The sequence below is a fragment of the Triplophysa dalaica genome, chromosome 4 (assembly GCF_015846415.1).
Source record: "Triplophysa dalaica isolate WHDGS20190420 chromosome 4, ASM1584641v1, whole genome shotgun sequence".
In the NCBI taxonomy this organism is placed as follows: domain Eukaryota; kingdom Metazoa; phylum Chordata; class Actinopteri; order Cypriniformes; family Nemacheilidae; genus Triplophysa; species Triplophysa dalaica.
In genome coordinates this window covers 22,776,852-22,799,083 of record NC_079545.1, presented here as the reverse complement: position 1 = coordinate 22,799,083, position 22,232 = coordinate 22,776,852, and the positions used below count along the sequence as shown (strand labels likewise).

Below are 22,232 nucleotides of genomic sequence, written 5' to 3'. Positions count from 1 at the left end.
AAAAATTTGTTGGAAGTATAATAAACAATGTTGCCAAGGGTATATGGAACAAAGAGGAGTATCATCTACAGCAACATGCTAGAGTAAAGGGATAAACTCAGAAAACAAAAAGTTGGATTTGTAAAGCTTTATTAAAAAGAACATTGCCATTTTCAATGCAAAAGAAAAACAAACTACACCAAACAAATCACAGCATACTCTTCAGCTCATACATTACACTGACTAAATCACATAGCTCATTCACCACCTTGCCCACAATTCACTGACCACAGAACGCTGGCTCAACACTGAAATAAAAAACAATGGAGCTTAAAATGTCTGAAAGTGACAAGAGGAAACGTCAAGAAAAAAAATGTACATGAGCTGCTTGAGATGATAGTGATCTTTTTACAAGGCTGGGGGGCTTTATTATTGAAACGAACAAGAGCTTGGCAGCTACAGTAGAACCGAGTCTGAAATCATAGGGGGAATAAAATTCATTTCAGCCCTGAGGCAAAGGTGGAAAATGGGGGAGATTTTAGTACTCCGATCAGTCAGCACCTGGTGTTGGGCTTCTTCTTGGGCTGGGAGACCTTGAACGACTAACACAAAACAAAATCAGCATCCACACACTCTCCATTTCAAACTACATGCACAAACACAGTGTAAAATAGCAGAAGTATACCTGTCTTTTTTGTGGCTGACTGAACGAGACCGAGAACGGGATCTGGACACACTACGAACCCTCTGCCTGGAAGCAGAGCGTGAACGACTTGAAAAGAATACAAATGAATAGGTTTGTTAATCAAGATGGCATGAAGTCCAGTTTTAGATATCTAATAAAATTGCATGGGTAAAGTATGTACCTGTCTCTTCGGACAGGGGTTCTAGATCTTCGGACAGGGCTTTTGGACCTGCGCACAGGTGAACGAGAACGACGCACAGGAGTTCTGGATCTAGAGCGGGCTGGGGAACCTGACCTGGAGTTTAAAATTACATATACACATATATAAAATCCTTCCAAGAGATCAACAGAGTTCAAAGACAAAACAAGTCAAGAAAAATCTCAAATCATTGTAGCTGTTTTTGTGTTGAAATAACAGGATGACGGACAGCTTACCTGCTTCGGCGTTTGGAGTATGAGGGTGAACGGTACTTCCTGTTTTAAAAACATGAAATTAGACTGTTGTCTTTACAGTTTAAGCCTTTTTTGAATAGTTTAGAGCGCTGGGTCTTACCTCTCATTGCTACGGCTACGACTGTGGGAGCGGTAGCGCCGACCACGAGATCTAGACCGAGAACGTGATCCAGATCTACAAAAACAACGTTAGCCAAATATGTCTGGTTTCAAGTAAATAAATAAAGTTAACACATTGTCATGTACCTGCTGCGACGTCCACGCCTCTTGTTGAAGCGATAGCAGTCATAAGCGTAATGACCACTTTCTCCACACTGGTAGCACCGGTCGTTGGGGTCAAATTGCCTGCGGTTGGGGCGCCCATAACGAGACTTTCTGGACATACCGTTTGACAATTCAACTCGAACACGAGCTCCACAAAGAACCCTAGAATATTATAGATCAAAAGGTTAATAGTTTAATTTGGTCAACTAATAAACCAAAAGTTCAGTGTCACAAAAATTTATGTAACTCAGACCACTCATATTTGCCCTGTTTCTCAAAACCAGTTTTATTACATAAAGTCACTGGACTACATATAACCTGCATCCAGGAAAATGCCATAATGTGGGGGCCTTTGTGAGCGGAAAAACAGTGATAAACCGCCGACACTCACCCCTGCGGGTCTGAGCTCCCTGAAGAAGTCAGGGTGTTAAATGTGCAGCAGTAGCATCATGGGAAATGTAGGCAGGTAGAACTCAAGTTGACTCACTTTCCATCCATCCCCTTTACGGCATCCTCTGCATCTCTCGCATCTTCATACTCAACAAAGGCAAAACCTGGTGGGTTCCGAGCAACCCACACGCTCCGTAATGGTCCATAGTAACTGAAGGCTCGTTCGAGTTCACCTTTGGCTGCACCGTTGCCAAGATCACCCACATAGACCTTACAGTCTGAGGGACGAGAGGAACTTCGGGATGAGTAGGACATCTTGAACCTGTAATGTGGACAAAGAGAACACGCGTTTTACAATGCATTTCTCACTAGACCTTAACTTGGCTGTAAGGTTTGGCAAATTTGACTTTTGAAGTACAAACAATTTATTACCTTTACCACAATCCAATAGCAACCAAATTAACGCATCAGTTTAATTTTTTAAACATGACTAAAGTGATTAGTAGTCTCCAATAATAGACGCTTCCCTAATGTTTCAGCATTTATGAGACACCATGAATGAATTAGTGATTCTAAAAGTGAATGGATCTTCGGCTCTTGTTGTGCAGCATGATCTAACAAACATAACGCTCGAGCAGCAGTTCAGGTGGATGCATCCAAGTTACATCGGTTAAGCTAAAGATGCGACAACTGTTAACGAAATGAAACTAGCGAGTGTGAGATGCAACTTGGGCTTTGAATTCGCGCTCCTCTGTAATGTAATGTTAGCCACCAATAGTTAAAACTCCGGTCATTAGCTACGAGACAATTATGAAATAATCACAGCTAAACTTGCGCTCTAAAATCATAACATTTTAAAAGTCAAACGTTATGATTATTATACATTTAGGTAACAAAGTAACATGTCTTAACGTTGGGCTAGCATGCTAAATTAGCCATTAACAAGTGCGCCAGAAAAGCAGGCCGCTCTTTGTTTGGAACGTTATTTGACTAAACGTTACACCTACCGAAAATCAAAGACCCACCAGCCGGCACAAACGTTAAAACCTAGACCACATGTACAAGATTGGTGAACGCATGTGAGGAGCAAAAACGTTAAAACAATATACAACGTCTACCACACGCGGACTTACTGTGAGACTGGACGTCCTCGGTTCCGTGTGAGGGCGCGTGGACGTCGTCTTCTTCCGGTTGATTAAAACGCTTTAACCAAACCTTATGTTAAGAGAAAACTGCCATGAACAGAGTCAAAATCAGTATCGTTTAAACTACCCAATTATCGAGAGTTAAAAATGCCCGTTCCCGCAAGGATATCTTTTACTGCCAAAAAAGTCTTACCAGTTTATAAAATGAACTTAACGCTCTTGTCCCGGAAGCGTCACCGGCAGCGGGGCCTTCTGCTTCAGGCACACTCAAGAAGGGGCGGGGTTTTTGATCACTAAATATGATTGGCTTATACGGCTGTAACTCAAACTAAAGGCGCGTTTCTGTAGAGCTAAATGGCGTTGGGAATATCAATGTCTGTTTTCTGTTAATATTTTAACATAATTATTTAGACTGTATTTGAGGGATACATGTGCCCTAAAGAATACCGAAAGCACCGTAAAAACTACAAAACTATGAAATTGTTTTAAGGTTTTACTTACAGAAATGCTATTTTATTTTTGTGCATTTCATAAAGTGACACAAGACATAGACTCAGTATTTAAATTAATATATTATGAATATGAATTATGATAAGGATTATTATACAATAATACATTATACACAGTATTACTTTGATCAACTTGATATGCAAGACTTCAGGCTTTCATAATGGCTAATCATCATCAGTGCTTGATATTCATCATTGAAACTGTGAGAACAAGTTTAGTTTCTATTCTCACTTGTTTCTTTTGTTCACTCCTATGCGGCATCAACAGTGCACATGATCACAGGATTTCCAAACAAATGACTCCATGTGATTGACAATAAAATGACACAGTCCTCATCAAAAGTGCTGCATAAAGAAGTGTGTCCTCCATCCAATGTAGAATGATGTAATCTCATAGTAAAATGTTCAACTTCATAATAACTCTATTATGCATTGATTGTCTTTAAAACCATTGTTGGACACCAACACACCCATTTGTGCAATTAATGCTGCAAACTTACAGTCTTTGTGTAAACAAACAGTGCATACTGTGTACAGATTACCATGGAAAACATAGTTAATACCGCCATGATTTCTCTCACAACATCGTCTGTATGCCATTTTTGTTCATAGCAAGTCTAAGTTAGCTTTGTTTCATTCTTTCTATGTCCTTAGAAGCCAGTGATGTGACAGTAGGCCTCAAGGCTGGAGAATGTGATGTAGAGAAGCCACAATCCGATGAACAACATTCCTGTCAGAATCTTCGGCACTTTGGGCCCTCCCAGCTCTCCGCCCACCGATGGCCGTCGCCGTAGCATCAGCACACCAATGTTGATAAAGGCAAAGATGGTAAAGAGTGTGACGGAGAAGGCGAGTGATCCAGGGTCTACGTAAAACACCTGACCTTTGACCTCCCAGTAAATGGCTGAAATGGACCAGGCCACACCAATCCCAAGGAAGACATTAACGGCGTTGCTACCGGTTACGTTTCCAACAGAAGCATCTGCATACTGATCCTGTGTAGCGGCAACCTTACTTGCAAACGTATCTAGAAAATTAGATGCTTGATTGGTAAAAGGCTTTTGGTTGTACATAATGACACAAAAATGACAACACACACGTACCTGGTATGGAAGTTCCTAAGGCAACAAACACCACAGCCGTGACGGTGTCACGAAGTCCCACCGTGCAGCCAAAATGAGATGCCAAGTCTCCGATGACAGCAGTTAGCATGCCGATAACCAGAATGGACACAATAAAGCAGGCCCAGCCATTCCAGTACCCTGTGGGTGGAACAAAGGCAAACAGAACCTTCCAGAACACAGAAAACACGTGCATGAAATAATCAAAGCAAGATGGCGGCTGAGGCTCCCCTCCTTCTTCATCACATTCTCCTAAGAGGGAGGAGAGAAAAGCAACCATAAAACATTGTCAAGACCTGTCTCTTGAAGGTTATCCACACAACATTGACATGTACATACATAATGCAAACACAAATACGGTCTCACTCTACCTGCACTGACTGTTACTGCTTCGATGAACTGCTCTCTCCAGGAGTGTGTGCCAATTACTTCTGCAAGATTAGTATCCTTCAACAGACGATCTACAGTATTCTAAAACAAAATACACAACAGAGCATTGATTAGTGATTTTTATATGACAAATTGATCTGTTTATGACAATCAATTTGACCCATAGAGTACCGGAGATATTATGTATTTCTGCAAACCCCTGATGCAAGTTTGCATTTTTGCACTTCTGGTTCCATCGTCCCAAACTCAGTGTTTTTTTAAATGTTTTTTTGCTAAATTGACTGAAATAAAATATGTTTTCACGTTTTGATCTATAACATAAAACACACCAGTTTAACCGGCTTGTTAAACTAATTTTTTTGCCTTTATCGTGTCTAAACTGTCACTGTTCCAATATTGGAACACCTAGGTTCAATTTAATATTTCACAACTAAAATCTAATCCAATCATAACCAACTATATATCATTATAAAGCCCTAAGACTTTAAGATACATATTTGACCATTCCATTCCATTCCATTTTCTACCGCTTATCCGAACTACCTCGGGTCATGGGGAGCCTGCGCCTATCTCAGGAGTCATCGGGCATCAAGGCAGGATAACATATTTGACCAGTGTTTTACAATATAAATTATGTAAGAGTTGTAATTTATTCATTTATGACAAGAGTGAGCATAAAATTATTAAATGCTGCTAAATTTCACCGTTCCAGTGGAACACTGAAGTTATGCAATATAATTCCATTTAAATCCTGACAAACTATATATCTATATATATTGTAAATCACAAAATAAATCTCAAAAAACCTCAACATCATCGGAAAGCTTCAAGTATGTCCTTCTGATATATAATGATGATATGTTTTAATTTGTATGTAGTAAACCACTGGAGCCTATATGACACCTTGTGGCAGTTGTTGGTCTAACGATTATCCCAGAAGCCATTTTTTTGTGATATTAGCTTGAAATTTGAAACAAAACTTGTTTCGAAGTATGTCTGTAATTTTCAGGGGGTTTTTTTATAATTTTTTTTAGTAAAATAAAATAATGTTTCTAGATTTTTTTATAATTATTAATGTACAATCAAACTGCTATAACTATTTTTTATTTCAAATTTTAATTTAAAGTTGAAATCACTTTTAAGCCACACCCTCAAAAAGAAGGACAAACGTCGGTTAGCTAAAATGTGGCTAACAGCGACTACCTGGTGGGAACTTAAGACGTAGTTGCACACATAAATCTAACAAATAATCCAACATGGACACAAATCTCTAAAAACGTGGAAGGGGATTTATTCACAGAGAAATAATTTCAAGGCATGTAACGATTCACTCAGCTCACGATGCGATTCACGATTCTGATCACACGATGCGATTTAGTCACGATTTATTTTTACAAAATGAGTTGAAACAATTAAGAAATGAACAACTTCACTTGCATTATTTCTTAAATGCTTCACGTTTCTTTGTATAATAAAATGATGTTTTATTTCAAATAATAAAACTAAACTGCAATTTTAAAACAAATTAATAATAGAAAACGGCTATTTCATATAAACAAACTAATACGGTCCGTGTTTTTCTTGGATTTCTTTGCATTTAAGACATATCAGCATGTCCACGTTTATGTTTGCAGTGAATATGGCGGCCCCTGCTGTTCAAAAAATGTATTGCGATTCAGTTCACATCTCAACCGATTTAAATGGTCACACATTATAATCGATTTTCGACCGTCTCAAGGTGAATCGTTACATCCCTAATAATAACTAACTAGGGAAAATGTTTTTAATAAAGTTTGAAAAAGTTGTGGGAGACATGGTGATGCCGTTAATATCGTGCGACCGTTGTGTAGTTTAAAGATCCAAGTTAGCTTTTTACCTCTGCCTCTGTATTTAGGCTTCATAAGTTACACATGTTGTGTTAATCTGTAAAGATTATATTGATGGACAAAATGTGTAAACATCCTAAACCTTTGTAAATCACAGATTTGATCTTTTGTGATCTTCCTTTCTTCTTGTGAATGTTGTTGGGAAAAATGCGGCTTTCGGTCATGGGAACCAGTGCAGCGCTTAATTCCAGTTTGCCTACAAAAATACGTAATCTCTGCAGTCCTCGATTGGTTGGTATAATCACAGTTCCCACAGTCAGGGAACAATCAATTGGAAAATCTGAAAATATTGTATTCATGCATTTAAAGATTGTCCAGTAATTTTACAGATGAGTGATTAAAAGTTTAAATTAAGGATCACTCCAAAGCACACTACACACAGAGGGGAGGGGCCACTATACCACATCTAAGACTCCATTAGGGGCCATTCCCTGTCGGACCTACATAGGGAAGGAATCAAAGTTTATGTAATTAAGGCTAATGTGTGATGTGCTTACATGGGCACAATGTTTTATGTGGCCATCAATGCATATACCAGTGCTTTCCAATCTACTGTATTATAATAGATTTATGAACTGATTATGAATCCACTCACAAAAATAAAAACATTTTGTTTATAAAGCATAATGTAAAGTAGTGTAAATAATTCACATGAGATCCTGGTAAAAAGTTTATTATACTTTATTACTTAGCATATATTTGGGGTATGATGCGTGTCTACCTTGAAGGTCATGCTCTCCTCTATAATGATCTCTAGCTTGCTGTTTTCACCCAGAATTGGCTTTCCTTTCTCTGCTATACGTCTGGCTACGTCCAGCTGTGGACCAGCAGTGGCTGGGAAAATAGTGAGAGAAAGTTAATACATAAAAAAGCGACAGGAGTTAGATTTCTTTACTAATGCGAAGAGATGTGCTCTACAGAATAAATGCAGCAAAAGGCAAACTCATCTTACCCTGATTTAACAACAGATCTGCAGCATGCGAATAGACAAATACATTTATTCATTGTTTTTAACAAATCAAGCAGTCAAAAGTGGTTTATTCTTGTCAGTGCAAGCGATGCCTGTATTATTTGCAACGGTTTAATTGTTAAATTAATGAAAGTAACTTATTTGTTTACTAATGAACCTAGTGTTTATTTTCTCTTTAACGTTCATTTTCATTCACACATATTGGCTCACATAAACAAAACGTGTGCCTGAAGAGTGTGTGTGTGTGTGTAGCTGAGTTGGATCTTGTTACTGTGAGTGACGCATGTCTAGTTTGTCCCCTGTTGTGCTGTTATTGATCTGAAACGGGACACTGGTCATAGAAATGCGTGGTGAGACGGCTATTTCTAATCTCAATAGCCGTTACAAATTAAAATATACATTCAAATAAATCTCCCAAACACAGATTCTTTTAAATACTCTGAAACAGAATAATGGATCTCTTTTTTTCTCTTTGGTTAAAATATGCACACACACCTGAGATGCCTCTCTTGAGCCATTTGGGTTCTTCAAGGACAATGTAGAAATGTTCTCGCTTCTCAAATTCCTGCATGTTAATGATGCGCACCTGTAGCATCTTACTAAACACACACACATACAAAGAGCAAAGGACAAATAATCATTTCCTCTCGGTTTTACCTCTGAAATATTAAAGGAGACCTCAGCATTTAAATCACATCAGAGTTGAGTCTACATGAATACTTTACAAACAGTGCATGAATTATTAACCTACGCACATAGACACAGATGAACTGAGGGAGCTTTGTGTACTCGCTCTCCTCTCCAAAAACCCCTGCTGCGGTATTACCTCTCTACAGCTTAGTAAACAGCACAGATTTCATTCTCAATCTCATCACATTTTATATAAACACACTAAATTAATGAATGTAATACTAACTACATGCCGAGGTACAGTGTTAATTTAAAAAAAAAAATCAGTTTAAAGTGGTAACACCACAAGACAACACCACACACCTGACACCTTATATGGCCTGGAGGGACCCATACATTAACAATCACACAAATGCATGCGCAGACAGTTCTGGTGGTGCTTTTTCGAAAACAATGAGAATACATGTATATAGTCAATTTACCTAGTATTAAGATTTTAAATTTCAGAAAGCAAAAATTACAAAAGAAAAAAGGAGATTTTTATAAATGTGTTGTTTTTAAAGGGTTGAACACAGAGAAAGATAGTTGGACAATTGCCTGTAGGCTAAACAAAAGTTTTTGGACCTCATTGACCACCATGTAGGAAAAATGACAATGGTAGTCAGAAGTGCCCCAGAACTATTTGCTGTCCTACACTCTTCAAAACATTTGTTTTATGTTCATCAGAACAAAAAATATAAATATTTATCCTACTGCAGTAGTGAATGGGGTCCAAGTTTGTCCACTGTTTGGTTATAAGCATTCTTCCAAATATTTTTATCTGTGTTGATCAGAACAAAGATTTATACAGAAACAACTTGATGGTGAGTAAATGATGACAGAATTATAATTTTTGGGGGGTGAACTATCCCATTAAAGCCGGGGGCCGGAGCACGGGCCACAAGGGGGCATCGTCAAATTTCCAATTTTTTAAAACAATTTAGCTAAATTAAACTGCTTTAAACCAATAAGAATGAAATGTACATTAACTGCTAAATATTGTTGGTAAATATCTATATTGTTTGTTTTTCCCTATCAACTTTTTGAAGGCATGTTTATTTTTATTTAACTTAACGATACTCATAGTTTTAGTTAAGCAGTTCTGTCAAATTGTGTGTAAAAATAATTATAACACAAACAGGGTAAACTGTTCATCTTTTACCTAGTCTGTTCATTGGTAAACTCCAGCTCTCCTTGTGTGTGTTCATAGTCAACACCCTGTCGTGCCGAACCGTCCTCCGTGTGATACGGAATCACCACAGTCCCTCGCACACCTGTGGTCCGGTTCACAGGCACCTCCACCACACCCGAGCATTCACCCACACAGAGCTCCCTCCGACCGAATGAGAAGCTCCCTGCATGGTCATCATCCAGGATGGTTACTGTGGTAACGTAGGGTTCAACCAGTCGGGCAGCATCAGTGGTTCCCCCCTCCTCTCCCTCTCGCAGGTTTGAGAGACGCACAAAGAAGTGTTCATCATCTTCAAACACATCATCGTCAATAATACCCACCTATAAAATACACATACAGGCACCTTAATTTTTTTTAATAATCATACTCAGCTTATATACTTGTTATTTCTTGCTTATTTCTGCACTTTTGTTTCATGACTTATTTAATTTATTCAGAGTATAAGATATAGGTTAAAGGACATGGACAACAATATAGCCCTTAATACCACCACTCTTAACAGCAAGCTAAACAGTAACCAGGACTTTAACCACATTATCTTCTAAAATGTGTGACTTAGAACAACACTCTAAAATGTTACCCTTAGCACCAGCACAATTTGTTCGAAACAAGAGACAGGCTTGAAGAGATTCATTTGAAACAGTAGTACATAAAAAATTAATGTTGATCTATATGAGAGGAAATGTGATGAATTAGTAAACATTTTAAAATAGAAAAATTAATCAATACAATTTCAGAGAACACAAAAACATGCCTTTAAGACAACAATCCTTTAAAACACTGTATACTTAGGTTAATCTAAATAATAAATGATTTACTCATTTCCAGCTTGAGTCTATTCTGATCTAACACAACGACATTCTACTTAACTGATGTATCACTCCACAATCAGTTCAATGGTTTCATTTTGGTTCAGTCTGAGAATCCGTTTCATTGAACAGAACGGACTAAACGTTCAATCAATTTCGTATAGAAAGCACTCTGACTCTGAAATAAACATGTTTCCACCTCTCTCACCTTTATTTCTTTGCGTGTATCTCCAGGCAGAAACACCAGGATTCCCTCACAATAATCATAATCTGCCCCAGCACTTGCTGACCCGTTCTCCGTCCTGTAATCGACATTAAACGTTCTGGTGCCTGTTCCCCCCCGCAGGCAGACCCACAGACTGATGCTCCCACAGTTCTCACTGCACTTATACTGCGCCTGCTCAAATGCGATGTGAGCGCAGGTGGCAAGATCATCCTCAGCTAAACCAGCGGCTGCTTTCTTCGCCTGTCCAGCTGCGGCATGTTTCTTTAGTACATTTCCCGCACCGATCATCATGCGTGTGGCCTGCACCCTGTAGAAGGCTCGGCTCTTGTGCTGTTTCTGCATGGTGCTGTAGTTTGCCATCTCGATAAGCTGGTCCAGATCTTTGTCTGGATGCTTCTGTCTCAGTTCCTTCAGCATGCGGATCACCTACAAACACAGGCAATATGGAATAATCTCATTTTAATGGCCTATTCAATTTATTATTATTTTTAAGCTCTACTTGCTCTATTCTTTGTTAAAGCACATACATTCTCAACAGTGTAATCTTAGGCATACGTTTTTCTGAATGTTTGCAGTTTAAGCAAACAAAACTCCTCTCTTATGTTCTTGGACCTATCATACAGAAGTTAGTTGTCATCATTTACTCACCCTTTTGTCATTTTAAACCTGTTTGAGTTTCCTTCTTCTGCAAAACACAAAAAAAGATATTTTGAAGAATGGTTCACATTGATTTCTATTGTATGGATACAAAACCAATGTCAAAATGGTACCGCTAGGTTACCAACATTCTTCAAAAATATCTTATTTTGTGTTCTGTGGAAGAAAGAAAGTCATAAAGGTATGGTATGATAAAATGTTACGTTTGGGGTGAACTATTGCTTTAACGCTGAGGTTCTTTAGTTGTTAATAAGTAATCATTTATCAAGGTTAAAAGATATGTAATGTTTACATGTTATGGCCATACTTTCAACTTTTGTGTTTATTGCATTTTATTGCCTTAAAGGTATTTTGGCCGTACCCTGTGTATTTCTATGGTAATTACCTTACTTTTGTGTGGCATTTGAAGATATATCACAAATTTTCTTGACAGATTTTAAACCAGAACAATTTTTCACAATAATATTCACAATGTCTCTCTGTCTTGCACCCTCACCTCCTCTCTGTCCTGTTCATGTACTTTATTTGTCTCAACATGAACACTGGTACTGCTGTTTTGATATTTTTCCCCCATAATGGCATCAATGCCTCTGGGTGCGAGGTCGCCCTCCATCTCCACAATGATACCATGACGTTTGTCGGCACGGTAACGTTTGGTTATGTATTTGTAAAAGAGAAGCTGCCGGTCAGCGATCCACGCCATGAGTACACACAAAGGGAAGAAGGCCAGAGTGACCGTTGCCTCCCACACCTCACAGACAACACACACACAAACAAACACAAAGGGTTAATTTCACTTAAAATTTTCAAATACAATCAACCGTTGTTGAAAAGCTTATAGGCTCACTTAAAGATGGGGTAACACACGCAGTTTCTGTCAATGTCATATAAATCTTGAGCATACTTTGTATCTTCAAAGAGTATTTAGTTTGATCAAATTTATAAAAGAGAGATACAGTAGTTTGATTACTTCCGTAAAAAGACAAGATGCTAGAGGCGGGCAAGGGGAACGGAACTACAGCACGAGCACACAATACATCATTGCATTATCCAATCATTTTTTTTTTTTTTACGTGCCGATTGCCAACAAACGCAGACATATGACACAAGGTGCGTCCCAAATTGCACACTTATGCACTATTCTACGCTATTTTGTAGTATAAATAGTGTGCGTAGTGCGTTCACATTGAAAATCCTCAAAAAATAAGTGCACCGTTAGTACCCGGATGATGCACTTTTTAGACTGAAAATATGAAGTGTGGATCTGTATACACTTCACTCACTCAGCGGTTGCAGTTTCGCTTATGCAGCGGAAGGGAGGTGGGGCTGTCAGACGCTGCTCAAGCAAAACTCTCTTGCAGAGTGAAAACGCTTCAATCTGATGATGACTAAAGTAGTGCTGGGCAAAACAGATGAAAACCACATTAAATGATTTTTTATTCACCATCATTGTGCCTTGTGATTGAGGTCCTTGGCGCTCGTCCGGGAAATGTATATACTTCCGGTTAGTATAAAACCATTTAGTATTCCATTTAGGATGATACTACTCTTCTGAAATTCATATACTAGATGGTTAAGTGCATAGTTTAAGTGCATAGTGTACAGTTTTTCATTTGGGACACAGCTTTAGTTTGACTCACTGCGTGATGTTCATGTTCCGCATCTTGGACCGCCGCATCTATCCGTTTCAAACGATCTCCAAATCCAGCCTTATATCCACCATTTATATAACGTTCATCAGCCAAATGCAGTGAGCAAACAAACACACACTAAACTTTGCTGTAGTTTTTTCAGCAGGTTTGCCAGTAACTTACTGTAGATTTAATTACTACTTAATATACTTTCCAATTAGATAAATACATTTTATCAAAATTAAAACACTTTGACTTTTGAGATTCAAAATGAGCAAGAAGTGACATTCTTCCTAAGCATTTTTTCCTAAAAATATTTTAGACTTCCTATAATTTACATAACAAGAAAAGTTACCCAAGATATTTAGTCTTGTTTTATGAAAGAAAAATAAATAAACTTGGTAAGTTTGTGCTTAAACAAAAATGTACATTAAATCTACAGTAAGTTACTGCCAAACCTGCTGCGAAAGGTGGGTGTGCTGATCTTTTTTCACGCTAGCTGGTTGACGCGTGGGCGCGGTCTTTTTCTCGCACTACTGCATGGGCGTGGTCTTTCGCTCGATGGATGATGCTTGGGCATTTGGGAGAATGCACAATAAAAGGGAATAACAACTTTCTGAAGCAAGTTTTAGTGCTGTGGGAGTGTATCGAACACAGAAATAATACGTTATACGTTTTTTAACAAGTCGACCATGTTAAGCATGAGAAGCCAGCACGTTTAACAGTGTAAAGAAGTCAGAAAGCATGAAATAGCATGTTACCCCATCTTTAAGTAAAATGTTTCACAGACATATAAAATCTGAAGTTGTATACTTAAATGTCAAAAATTTGAGATGCTGTAGACAAAACTAATGATGCAAATATAGTGGTTTCTTTACAAAACTAAAATTATATTTAATAAAAATGTTTGATTGAATAATAAAAAAATGGCAGGCAGTAAGACCACAAGGGGCAGTTTTCCAGACAGGGCTTAAGCCTAGTCCCAGACTAATTTAAATGTAAGAGGTGTCTTGCACTGACATATCTTAAAATATATCAGTGCGATTATTTTGTCTCAATATGCCAAAAAGTAATATTTTTTTGTAAAGTATGTATTAAAAACGACTTAAATATCCTAATTTAACCAAAGCCTAGTTCTGTCTTAAGATAACCCCTGTCCTGGAAACCGCCCTCAAGAATCTGGTTGAATAAAACGCTAAAACTAGATTAAGCAAATTCTAGGCAAATACACACACTCACCTGTACAACACCTGGGCTTATGACTGCCAGGATGAGGTAGAGCCAGATGTATGCGAATATGCTCCAGGACGCAGTAATGAAGAAGACTCTGAGATGTTTAATCTTTCTCACCTCTCCGTCGGGTATCATCAACACACAGATGCCGATTATCACAAACATGTTAAATGCTGCGCTGCCCACTATAGTGCCAGGACCCAGTTCTCCTGCCTGAAAACCATGCCCACACACCTAGACACAGGCCAAGAACAGTGCAATTAAAATACTTGTTAATGAGACATATAAGGATTAAAAAAAAGTTTTAAACACTATACAGAAAGAAATAAAATCACCTCATTTAAATTGCAGCATAGAAATGCCTTACATAAAGGAAACTTAAAAGATGGAATATGTTACACATATAAGAGAGAACTATATGTAATATTAAACCATTAATACACATATCTCTGCTGACCTTCTGAATCCTTGCATCTCCATATTTCGTATTTTTTTGCCATAAATCATTATTATGAGTCACCTTTTATGTTTGTCACTTTTTCACTGGGTTTTGCAAATATCTAACCAAAAAGGATTAAAAACTTTCAATTTTGACAACACAGAATTTCATCATTTAAAAAATATAGTGTTGTGAAATGTTGCGTGTGTACCTCTATCACAGAAAGCAGTATCTCAGGTGCTGATGAACCCATGGCCATAAGTGTGAGGTTTGAGACTGTTTCATTCCAGATTCGAACTGTCACTACTGTCTTCTCTCCATTCGCACCTGTCATAGTCACCTCTTTCTCCTGTAAGATACAAATCATGTGTCTACCTTTATATTATATTATCCTTATGAATGAACCAAACTTCATATTGCCCACCCAACCACCATTTGCATGAATATTTATTACGCTCTTGACTTATTCTGTTTGAAAACAACGGTTTGTCATTAAAAGAAGTTGATGGGAGTGGACTCAGACAGCTGCCGTCGCACCTGTGAGGTGATGACCTCAATGGCGGCCATGAAGCGGTCAGCAATGATGGACACACCCAGGAACATGTAGAGTAGAGCTGAGAAGTAGATGACTGCTCTTAATGTCTGCATACCCAGTGAGGGGTCAAGCGGCAACCAGACAGGAAGTAGAATCCCTGGTTGACATGTGACCTTATCAGCACAGGATCTCTTGGGACTATCTGCGCTCCTATTGCTGTTCTCGTGAATGCTGCTGTCCGCGTACACCTGTGTAGAGAGGAGAAGAAGGAAGAGCAGGAGGAGAAGGTGGAGGCAAGGAGGAGGAGCCATGACCAAGAAGGAGTATGGCAAAAGGAACGTCTCTCCTCCTGATGACGGGAGACACAAAAAGAAACAGAGAATGGGGTTACTTCAAGCAAATAATGATCAATTATCCATATCCATTTCATACTATGTATAAGTATGTTAATAGACTAGACGCAATAGGTGCACAATTGGCAAGCTGCCTTATGAAACAAAAATAATGAAATAAATGGGAGTAAGCTGCAATATAGCGCAACAATAACAGCACAGCCACAAAATCTAACACAACAGTATCAATTTACTTTTTAAATTCCTTCTCTTTTATTTATATCTGTGTGTGTGTGTGTGTGTGTGTGTGGTAGAGATTGAGAGTAATGTGCTGGACTGAACGGTGTGGTCATATTTCACTTTCTATGGTTACCTGGACTTCAGCTTTACTGTGCTACTCTACACCACTGTCCAAAAATAACCCACCTATCATACCTACACCACAAATATGCACACGTGTGTATGCATTCATAAAAATGTCTTTCAAGTCGTAAAAAATAGTTGTGCATGTCTCCTCATCAGTGTACAGTATATTCTGTACAGTGTTTGAGTGGAAATTTGTGCATGGTATGTGTGTATATTTGTGTGCTGGTGCATGAGTGTGTGTGTATGTCTCTGGTTACCACAATGACACTGTTTCAGTCTGTCAGTGCCGCTGATAAGTGATTGGCCGGATTGGTTTACACACTGAGCTCTGACAGCTTAATAGAAGTTAGCACCTTTTAGTGGTTAAGATTACCACCACCAGAGAGAGAAAGTGACAGAGGGAGACAGAATGAGGAAAAGAGAGGGGGTTACGTTCTAGGAAACATGAAAGTGATGCTTGAGAAGAGATAATGGGAGGATGATGAAGTCAAAGACGATAAACAGTGAAACATTTTTTATATTAGATTGTAATGGTTTGCTGAATCAATAAATTAAATGATCTGAAATTCTATTATAAAAAGTGTGATTTGAAATATGTCGTTGTTAAAGATTGGGTTACACTTTTGTCTTGGATATTCCACTTTAGACGTCATATTGACTATAAGTAACTATCAACTAACTCTCAATGATTTGCATCTACATGTCAACTAATTATCATTAGAGCATAAATAGACCGGTTCAAGAAACTTACATCAAAGCCATGATGTCGTATAGCACACTTACTATTTCATTTAATGACCAACTTACTAACAGTCACACTGTGGAACAGGACATTAGGCATTTACTGAAAGTCCAGAGGAAAAGAGCAAGATCTGTCGTTCAAGGTAAAGTGATTTAACACCTTCTATCATTCTCTCTCTCCTCTATCAAACTTGCCAGCCAATACTGATTACACAAACTTGTGTACATAATACCAGGAGGACAAAATTGAACAATTGAGTTATTGTGAAATGCATCCACACACAAACAATTACAGAGAGAGTCATAGTATCAACTTGCATTATAATTTCAATTAGTAATAGAATTCTTTGCAATCAACCGCAATATCACCAATTAACTCTACTCGAGCCTACAAGCATAATACAAAAACAACACACGGTCTTAGCACACAGTGTTCCTGCTGTCTCCTGCAATGGCACCTGCTAAGGAGGTATATATCCACACACGCTGAGATCTGCGATCTTCTTTCAGTACAACTACACTATAATCTTGTTTTTTTTGTCCTGCTCTCTCTTCTGTCTCTCTTCATTATAACAAAAATTCCCAAACAATTCATTTTGTGACCCACTTAAACGGGCATAATCTATCTCATGATCCACCACACTATGGGGAAACACAGAAGTGAGAAGTTTTTACTTTCCTTGTCATAGGAATGAAGTTTAGTTTTTTTGGTATAATATTTCAAAACCACTTTTATTGCTAGTCATTGGACTAAACAGTATTTGTGTCATTCACCGCAACAACCAGCTAACTTTGCATGACCCACCTTATCGCATTGTGCAATCCACAAGTTTGAAAACCCCTGCACTATAACACACCCCACCCAGTTATATAGGTTATTCTGTAATCTTCACACACTACACAAAACAGCACTACATGTTAAAATGAGAAGCAACTTAGAAAGTGACAATATGGGAGAATTTACTTTTCTCACAATGTGTCTTTTGGGTCAAAAGTGTAGGATAGGCTAATACAAAATAGGGATTGTTAAAGTAAATGAGTGGAAAACCTTTAAGGCATCAAGTTATATAGATCTTTTAGTTTTAGTATTTCTGTCAAAACAAACACACAAACAAAAAAAAAACAGAAGCTTGTGACATTCACAGTCAGAAAAAAGTACAAAGAATCTTACCTTTAAGGGTTCTTTCCTTTACAGGTATACAAAACAAAAAATGTTATTTTCTTTCTGGATACATATTTTGACCATAATAAGGACCTATTGTGTAAAGGTCCAGTTTCGTACCCCTAACTTGTAACTGTACCTAAAAATATACAACATTTTATGTTTTGTTTATCTGTACAGGTAGAAAAATCCTTAAGGGTACCAGCAAATTGAAAAATATAAATTTTGGACTTTTTTCTGACAGTCATAAAAAAGGCTAAAAGGCAAAAAGTGAAATTTGTTCAAATAATGTTACATCAATTTTAACAACTTTATGTTTGTCTAAACAAACAACTGAGTAATAAACACACAGTCACGTGTATCCAGGTACAGATTGACACAGTGCAAGTGACTGACAGACTAACATTAGCATTTGACTGAGAAACTCTACTCTTGCTTTCATGGTCTCCATCCATGCATTAAATATTTAACTTGTTGCAGATCGATTGAAGATCAGGTGCTTAACTAATGACAGGTTTAGATCAAGTGCTCTGATCAGAGACTCTGATCATTTGACCTGGAACCTGTGTCAGTTTTATACATGAGCATGTTTACATAACTGAAATGTAACGAACTGAGACCGCCAGGTCACCTCACAGACAAAGATGAGGCACATCGATAGAGTCCCTTGGAACAGCAGACATGCATTAGTTGCTGTCAGACTAAAAAGGGAAGATGAGGGTTTTACTTAGACAGCAACAATAGGTGAAAAACCCAGATACACAGAGTCAAATAAACCAGACTGCATCTTTGAAGCAACAGAGAAACAAACATCAGACTGCAGTGGTGAGGCCGAGGGCTGAGGTCTTGTGGTGTGTGTTACGGTGGCCCCTCATCCTGGCCAGCGTTACTCTAGAAGGATCCGCAGTCTCAACTTCATCTGCCACTCATCACGACACAACCGTTATGCAATATTTAGCACGGCACACACACACACCAGACACACGTGCACAGACACAACGATTAGGCAAATCACATTTAGTCCGACAAACACGCATGTAAATTTCTGATAGTGTGAAAATTGACCAGACATTTTGTTGCATAAAACCATTTTAAGTGAATGACAATGCCAACCTCACAGTTGCATTACTTAGTTTAGATTGGTTTCATTTACATTTGTTTTAAAGTTTCCATGTTCTGGCAAGACATAAAAATATGCAAATGAGGTTGAGGAAGCACTAAGACATAACAATCTCAAGTGACTTACTAGTGTCTCATGGGATGGTGTCTTGAGGAGGGTGGACTCGGATAACCTCAGGAGGGCAGATTCAGGTAGAGCTCTCTGTGATGGCAAGACTTCAGCAGCAGCTGCAGGGATTGAGCTCAGAACCCACAGAGTTTCATTTTCATCATAACCCTCTGAGACAGAGACAGAAAGAGTAACTGGGGGTCAAGAGTGTGTTTGTGTGAGAGGATGTTGCGGTGACGCAAAATACATGCCATGCACGTGCATTTTTCTCTCAATAAACACTGTAAAATGTTTTTCTAGGAATTTAACTTACAAATTTAACAGCCACATCAAAGCAGAGGCTACACATGCAGTCAAACTCACAAATATATATTTGGTCATTAGAAATGCTCTCTTTGATACTCATCACTAAAAAGTGATCAAAACTCAAAAGATTATAGCGAAAATACAAATACACTTCTTCCACAATAACAGATTTAACACAGTATAGAAAAACACATTACATTATAGAATCCTTTAGTATTTTGTCATGTGTTATTTTAAAGACATTTTGTGTATTTGAGTTTAACGACAAATGCAATATCTTAAATGCAAGTAGCTTATGCACCACCACTTAAGTGCTATGCACAATCCTTTCCTCTTTATTTCCTCCAGTGAAAATTAACCTTAAAGAGCTCCATTTCAGTATTACATCACTTCCAGCATATCAAGTTCTACAGGCAATGCAAACACGGCATTACCTGTCCAAAGAGCAGAACAAATGTCTGTGTCTAAAAGGCTACTTAACAAAATGCATCCCTCTTCCAAGCCTGGATGGAGAGGAATAAGCATGCGTGTTAAGGACATAGAGAGAATGGAAAATAAAGAAGAGATGGAGAGAATGCACTGGACTGATTTTTTTACTCTTCCTGGTGATTGTTTTGATAATGGATACATGAAAATCATCCCGTAGTTGATGTATGTTGAGGATGTTATCAACTAGACTTTTATAAATAGTAGTAGACATACTATAAAAGTGTAATTGAGAACATCTTTGATTGTGATTGTGTTATGTGTATGTGTAAGGATGGTTTACAATGGTGAACACACGCTGAGTCTCATGTTGCTGTCTCTTACTGGACTAGATACTTTACCGTTTAGAACTGCCCCTTCATCATAGGTAGTTTAACCACTAACCTGCGTGTATGAGTCAGGTTCTTACATTGTAGGAACCAGTTAATGTTTTCATGAGAAATTTTATTGATAATCGTTCATCCAACATGAAAATTGTTTCACAATTTACTCACCCTCAAGATATTTTGAAGAATGATAACCAAGCAACACTGGAGTGGACATCCACTATATGGACCTCAGAGATATATCTCAAAATATCTTCTTTTGTGTTCTAGAATGGAATGAGTCAAATTGAGGTTTTGAATGACATGAGGGTGAATGATGAATTTTTATTGAGGAAAATTACATTAAGGTGTGTTTAAGGGGTCGGAAAAAAACATTACACTTGCATTAATGCATTTGGAAGACGCTTGTAGCCAAAGCAACTTTAAGGGCATTTAAGGTAGGCTATAGGTGATTATTCCCATGTATCCCCGTTCTACTAACGCAATGCTCCACTTATTGAGAATTTTCATAAATTAAAATAAAAAAGAATAGTAATGTTCTCACATTTTCTGGATCCCAATCGTAACAAAAAAAAATCGAAATTCAATAAATCACACCGAAATTACAATTATATATGCAGTATTTACTTATTCGGACACATTTACACACGTTAGACCATTCAGAATGGTAACTAAATATTCCCTTTCTTTTTCCATTTCGAAAGACAACACCGAGCTAGACGGGTTACCGTTTAATCCGTTTCACTGTGGCCGCACACGTCCACCAGACAATCGTGACTTTTACGTAATTCAAGAAATTGGTCACTTTATAAGCGTGAGACCGTCGACATAGCCTACTGTGGACGTGCCTTAACAAATTTCAATATCTATAGTCAGCCTACATATAGGCTACTCTCAAGTTTTTTGTTCGAGCTCAAAGGTCATCTTTTGATATGGAATCAAATGCGCAGATTGAAAGAAAATACGGAAAGATTTTATTTTTAACACACAGGCAGTGAGTGGCAGATGATGCCAACTGCGCAATGTCAAGATGCAAGAGTAGGCGCTCAAATTGAGCGGCTGCAGTTTATCTCAGGGGATCCTTTGGTTTCACTATGGGGGGGCTAATCGAAATGTCCAGGCAGGGGTTTAGCACGTAAATCTTTAATGCTTCATCAAATAGCATATCAATATTTGTTTACATTAATAATTATACTGAACCTGATAACACCAACTCAACAGGACCCTTGAGTATAAAGTTTTTCTCGACTCAATTATACAATAATAAAACACCGTAATAACTTATTATTATTTCTCATAACGCGAACTGCTGTTGCGTAACGCCACAGCTACGTTCTGCTAAGAAACAGCGAGGTTTTAAGATCTTTTAAGGTCTTAAGTTAACCAAGCTATCGATTGAAAGAGTTTACAGTGAATGTGGTTGGACTGTGGAAGTGTCCCATATTTATGCCACCTGTCTGGTGAATGCTCATTGTTAAAAAATGCAGTGCAAGTCAGCAAATCAGTTGACAGAACTTTCAAAAGAACCGGCAATATTTCACGCTATTATGTCTATGGAAGAGAACTTACCTTAATGTCTATAGAAGAACTCAGACTGGAACAGACATGATTGGCAGGCGTTGGGAAAGAGTTTTTCAAATCTATTTGAGGGTCGCGCAGTGTTTGTGGTCAATGTATTTTTTCCGGAACTGCATGAGCATCCTTAACATGCGCGCATCTTCGAGCGCAACACGCGATAGACTGCGCAACAGCTCAACCTGACGCATGATTGGTGGATGAGAACCTTTCGTTCCTAAACTACCGGAGCACTGGCCACTATATATACGCTCTATAAAATGGGACAAAGGCCAAACTGTTGAACCACCTAGGAAAACGAAAACTTTGTAGGGATTTCAATGCAAGGTGTCACTAAAAGATAAACTAATAACCATTTAAAGGAAATAGGTAAGAGGGTCCTTTTATAAGCTTTAAATTGATATTAGAGAGGTGAATGTTCCATAAAAAAATATTTGCGTAATTAGACCCTTCTAAAAAGAAATTCTTACCATTACAAATTTAACACAGTAACAACATTTTTTTAATTTAGTATAAGAAAAACTCAG

General features: G+C 38.0%; 2 protein-coding genes across 8 annotated transcripts; both read right to left on the bottom strand.

Moving 5' to 3' along the window:
- Nucleotides 1-112: 112 nt before the first annotated feature.
- srsf7a (serine and arginine rich splicing factor 7a) lies at nt 113-3,181 on the bottom strand. 5 transcript variants are annotated; one of them, XM_056745914.1, is made up of 9 exons: nt 3,110-3,181; nt 2,905-2,986; nt 1,869-2,093; nt 1,364-1,543; nt 1,218-1,292; nt 1,100-1,138; nt 846-959; nt 665-751; nt 113-581 (listed from the first exon to the last, which is right to left on the bottom strand). In XM_056745914.1, the coding sequence occupies exons 3-9, from the start codon at nt 2,084-2,086 to the stop codon at nt 530-532; spliced, it is 765 nt and encodes a 254-aa protein (XP_056601892.1). In that variant the 5' UTR covers nt 2,087-2,093; nt 2,905-2,986; nt 3,110-3,181; the 3' UTR covers nt 113-529. The 5 variants fall into 5 exon arrangements, with proteins under 5 accessions (XP_056601892.1, XP_056601891.1, XP_056601894.1 ...); XM_056745913.1 differs by having other exon boundaries at nt 2,905-3,003; nt 3,110-3,176; XM_056745916.1 differs by having other exon boundaries at nt 113-572; nt 2,905-3,151.
- Nucleotides 3,182-3,579: 398 nt separating this feature from the next.
- On the bottom strand, nt 3,580-21,845 carry slc8a2a (solute carrier family 8 member 2a). Of its 3 annotated transcripts, XM_056745775.1 has the most exons (15): nt 21,700-21,845; nt 20,299-20,396; nt 19,031-19,182; nt 15,186-15,532; nt 14,860-14,997; nt 14,216-14,443; nt 11,842-12,096; nt 10,671-11,114; nt 9,624-9,973; nt 8,288-8,391; nt 7,544-7,656; nt 7,224-7,262; nt 4,918-5,017; nt 4,529-4,798; nt 3,580-4,452 (listed from the first exon to the last, which is right to left on the bottom strand). In XM_056745775.1, the coding sequence occupies exons 4-15, from the start codon at nt 15,492-15,494 to the stop codon at nt 4,076-4,078; spliced, it is 2,727 nt and encodes a 908-aa protein (XP_056601753.1). In that variant the 5' UTR covers nt 15,495-15,532; nt 19,031-19,182; nt 20,299-20,396; nt 21,700-21,845; the 3' UTR covers nt 3,580-4,075. The 3 variants fall into 3 exon arrangements, with proteins under 3 accessions (XP_056601753.1, XP_056601756.1, XP_056601755.1); XM_056745778.1 differs by lacking the exon at nt 7,224-7,262; XM_056745777.1 differs by lacking the exons at nt 19,031-19,182; nt 20,299-20,396; nt 21,700-21,845 and having other exon boundaries at nt 15,186-16,295.
- Between the last annotated feature and the right edge of the window lie 387 nt (nt 21,846-22,232).

Bases quoted from the DNA above. Each gene is read 5' to 3' on its own strand.
- srsf7a (XM_056745914.1), bottom strand. From the start codon at position 2,086: ATGTCCTACTCATCCCGAAGTTCCTCTCGTCCCTCAGACTGTAAGGTC. The intron at 960-1,099 runs GTAAGCTGTCCG...TTTAAACTCCAG, and splicing joins TACTCCAAACGCCGAAGCAG to GTCAGGTTCCCCAGCCCGCT. The intron at 582-664 runs GTATACTTCTGC...GTTTTGTGTTAG, and splicing joins GTCAGCCACAAAAAAGACAG to TCGTTCAAGGTCTCCCAGCC.
- slc8a2a (XM_056745775.1), bottom strand. From the start codon at position 15,494: ATGGCTCCTCCTCCTTGCCTCCACCTTCTCCTCCTGCTCTTCCTTCTT. The intron at 14,444-14,859 runs GTACACACGCAA...GCCTGTGTCTAG, and splicing joins TACTGCTTTCTGTGATAGAG to GTGTGTGGGCATGGTTTTCA. The intron at 5,018-7,223 runs GTATAGTGGCCC...ATTTTGTTTTAG, and splicing joins CTAATGGAGTCTTAGATGTG to AATACTGTAGATCGTCTGTT.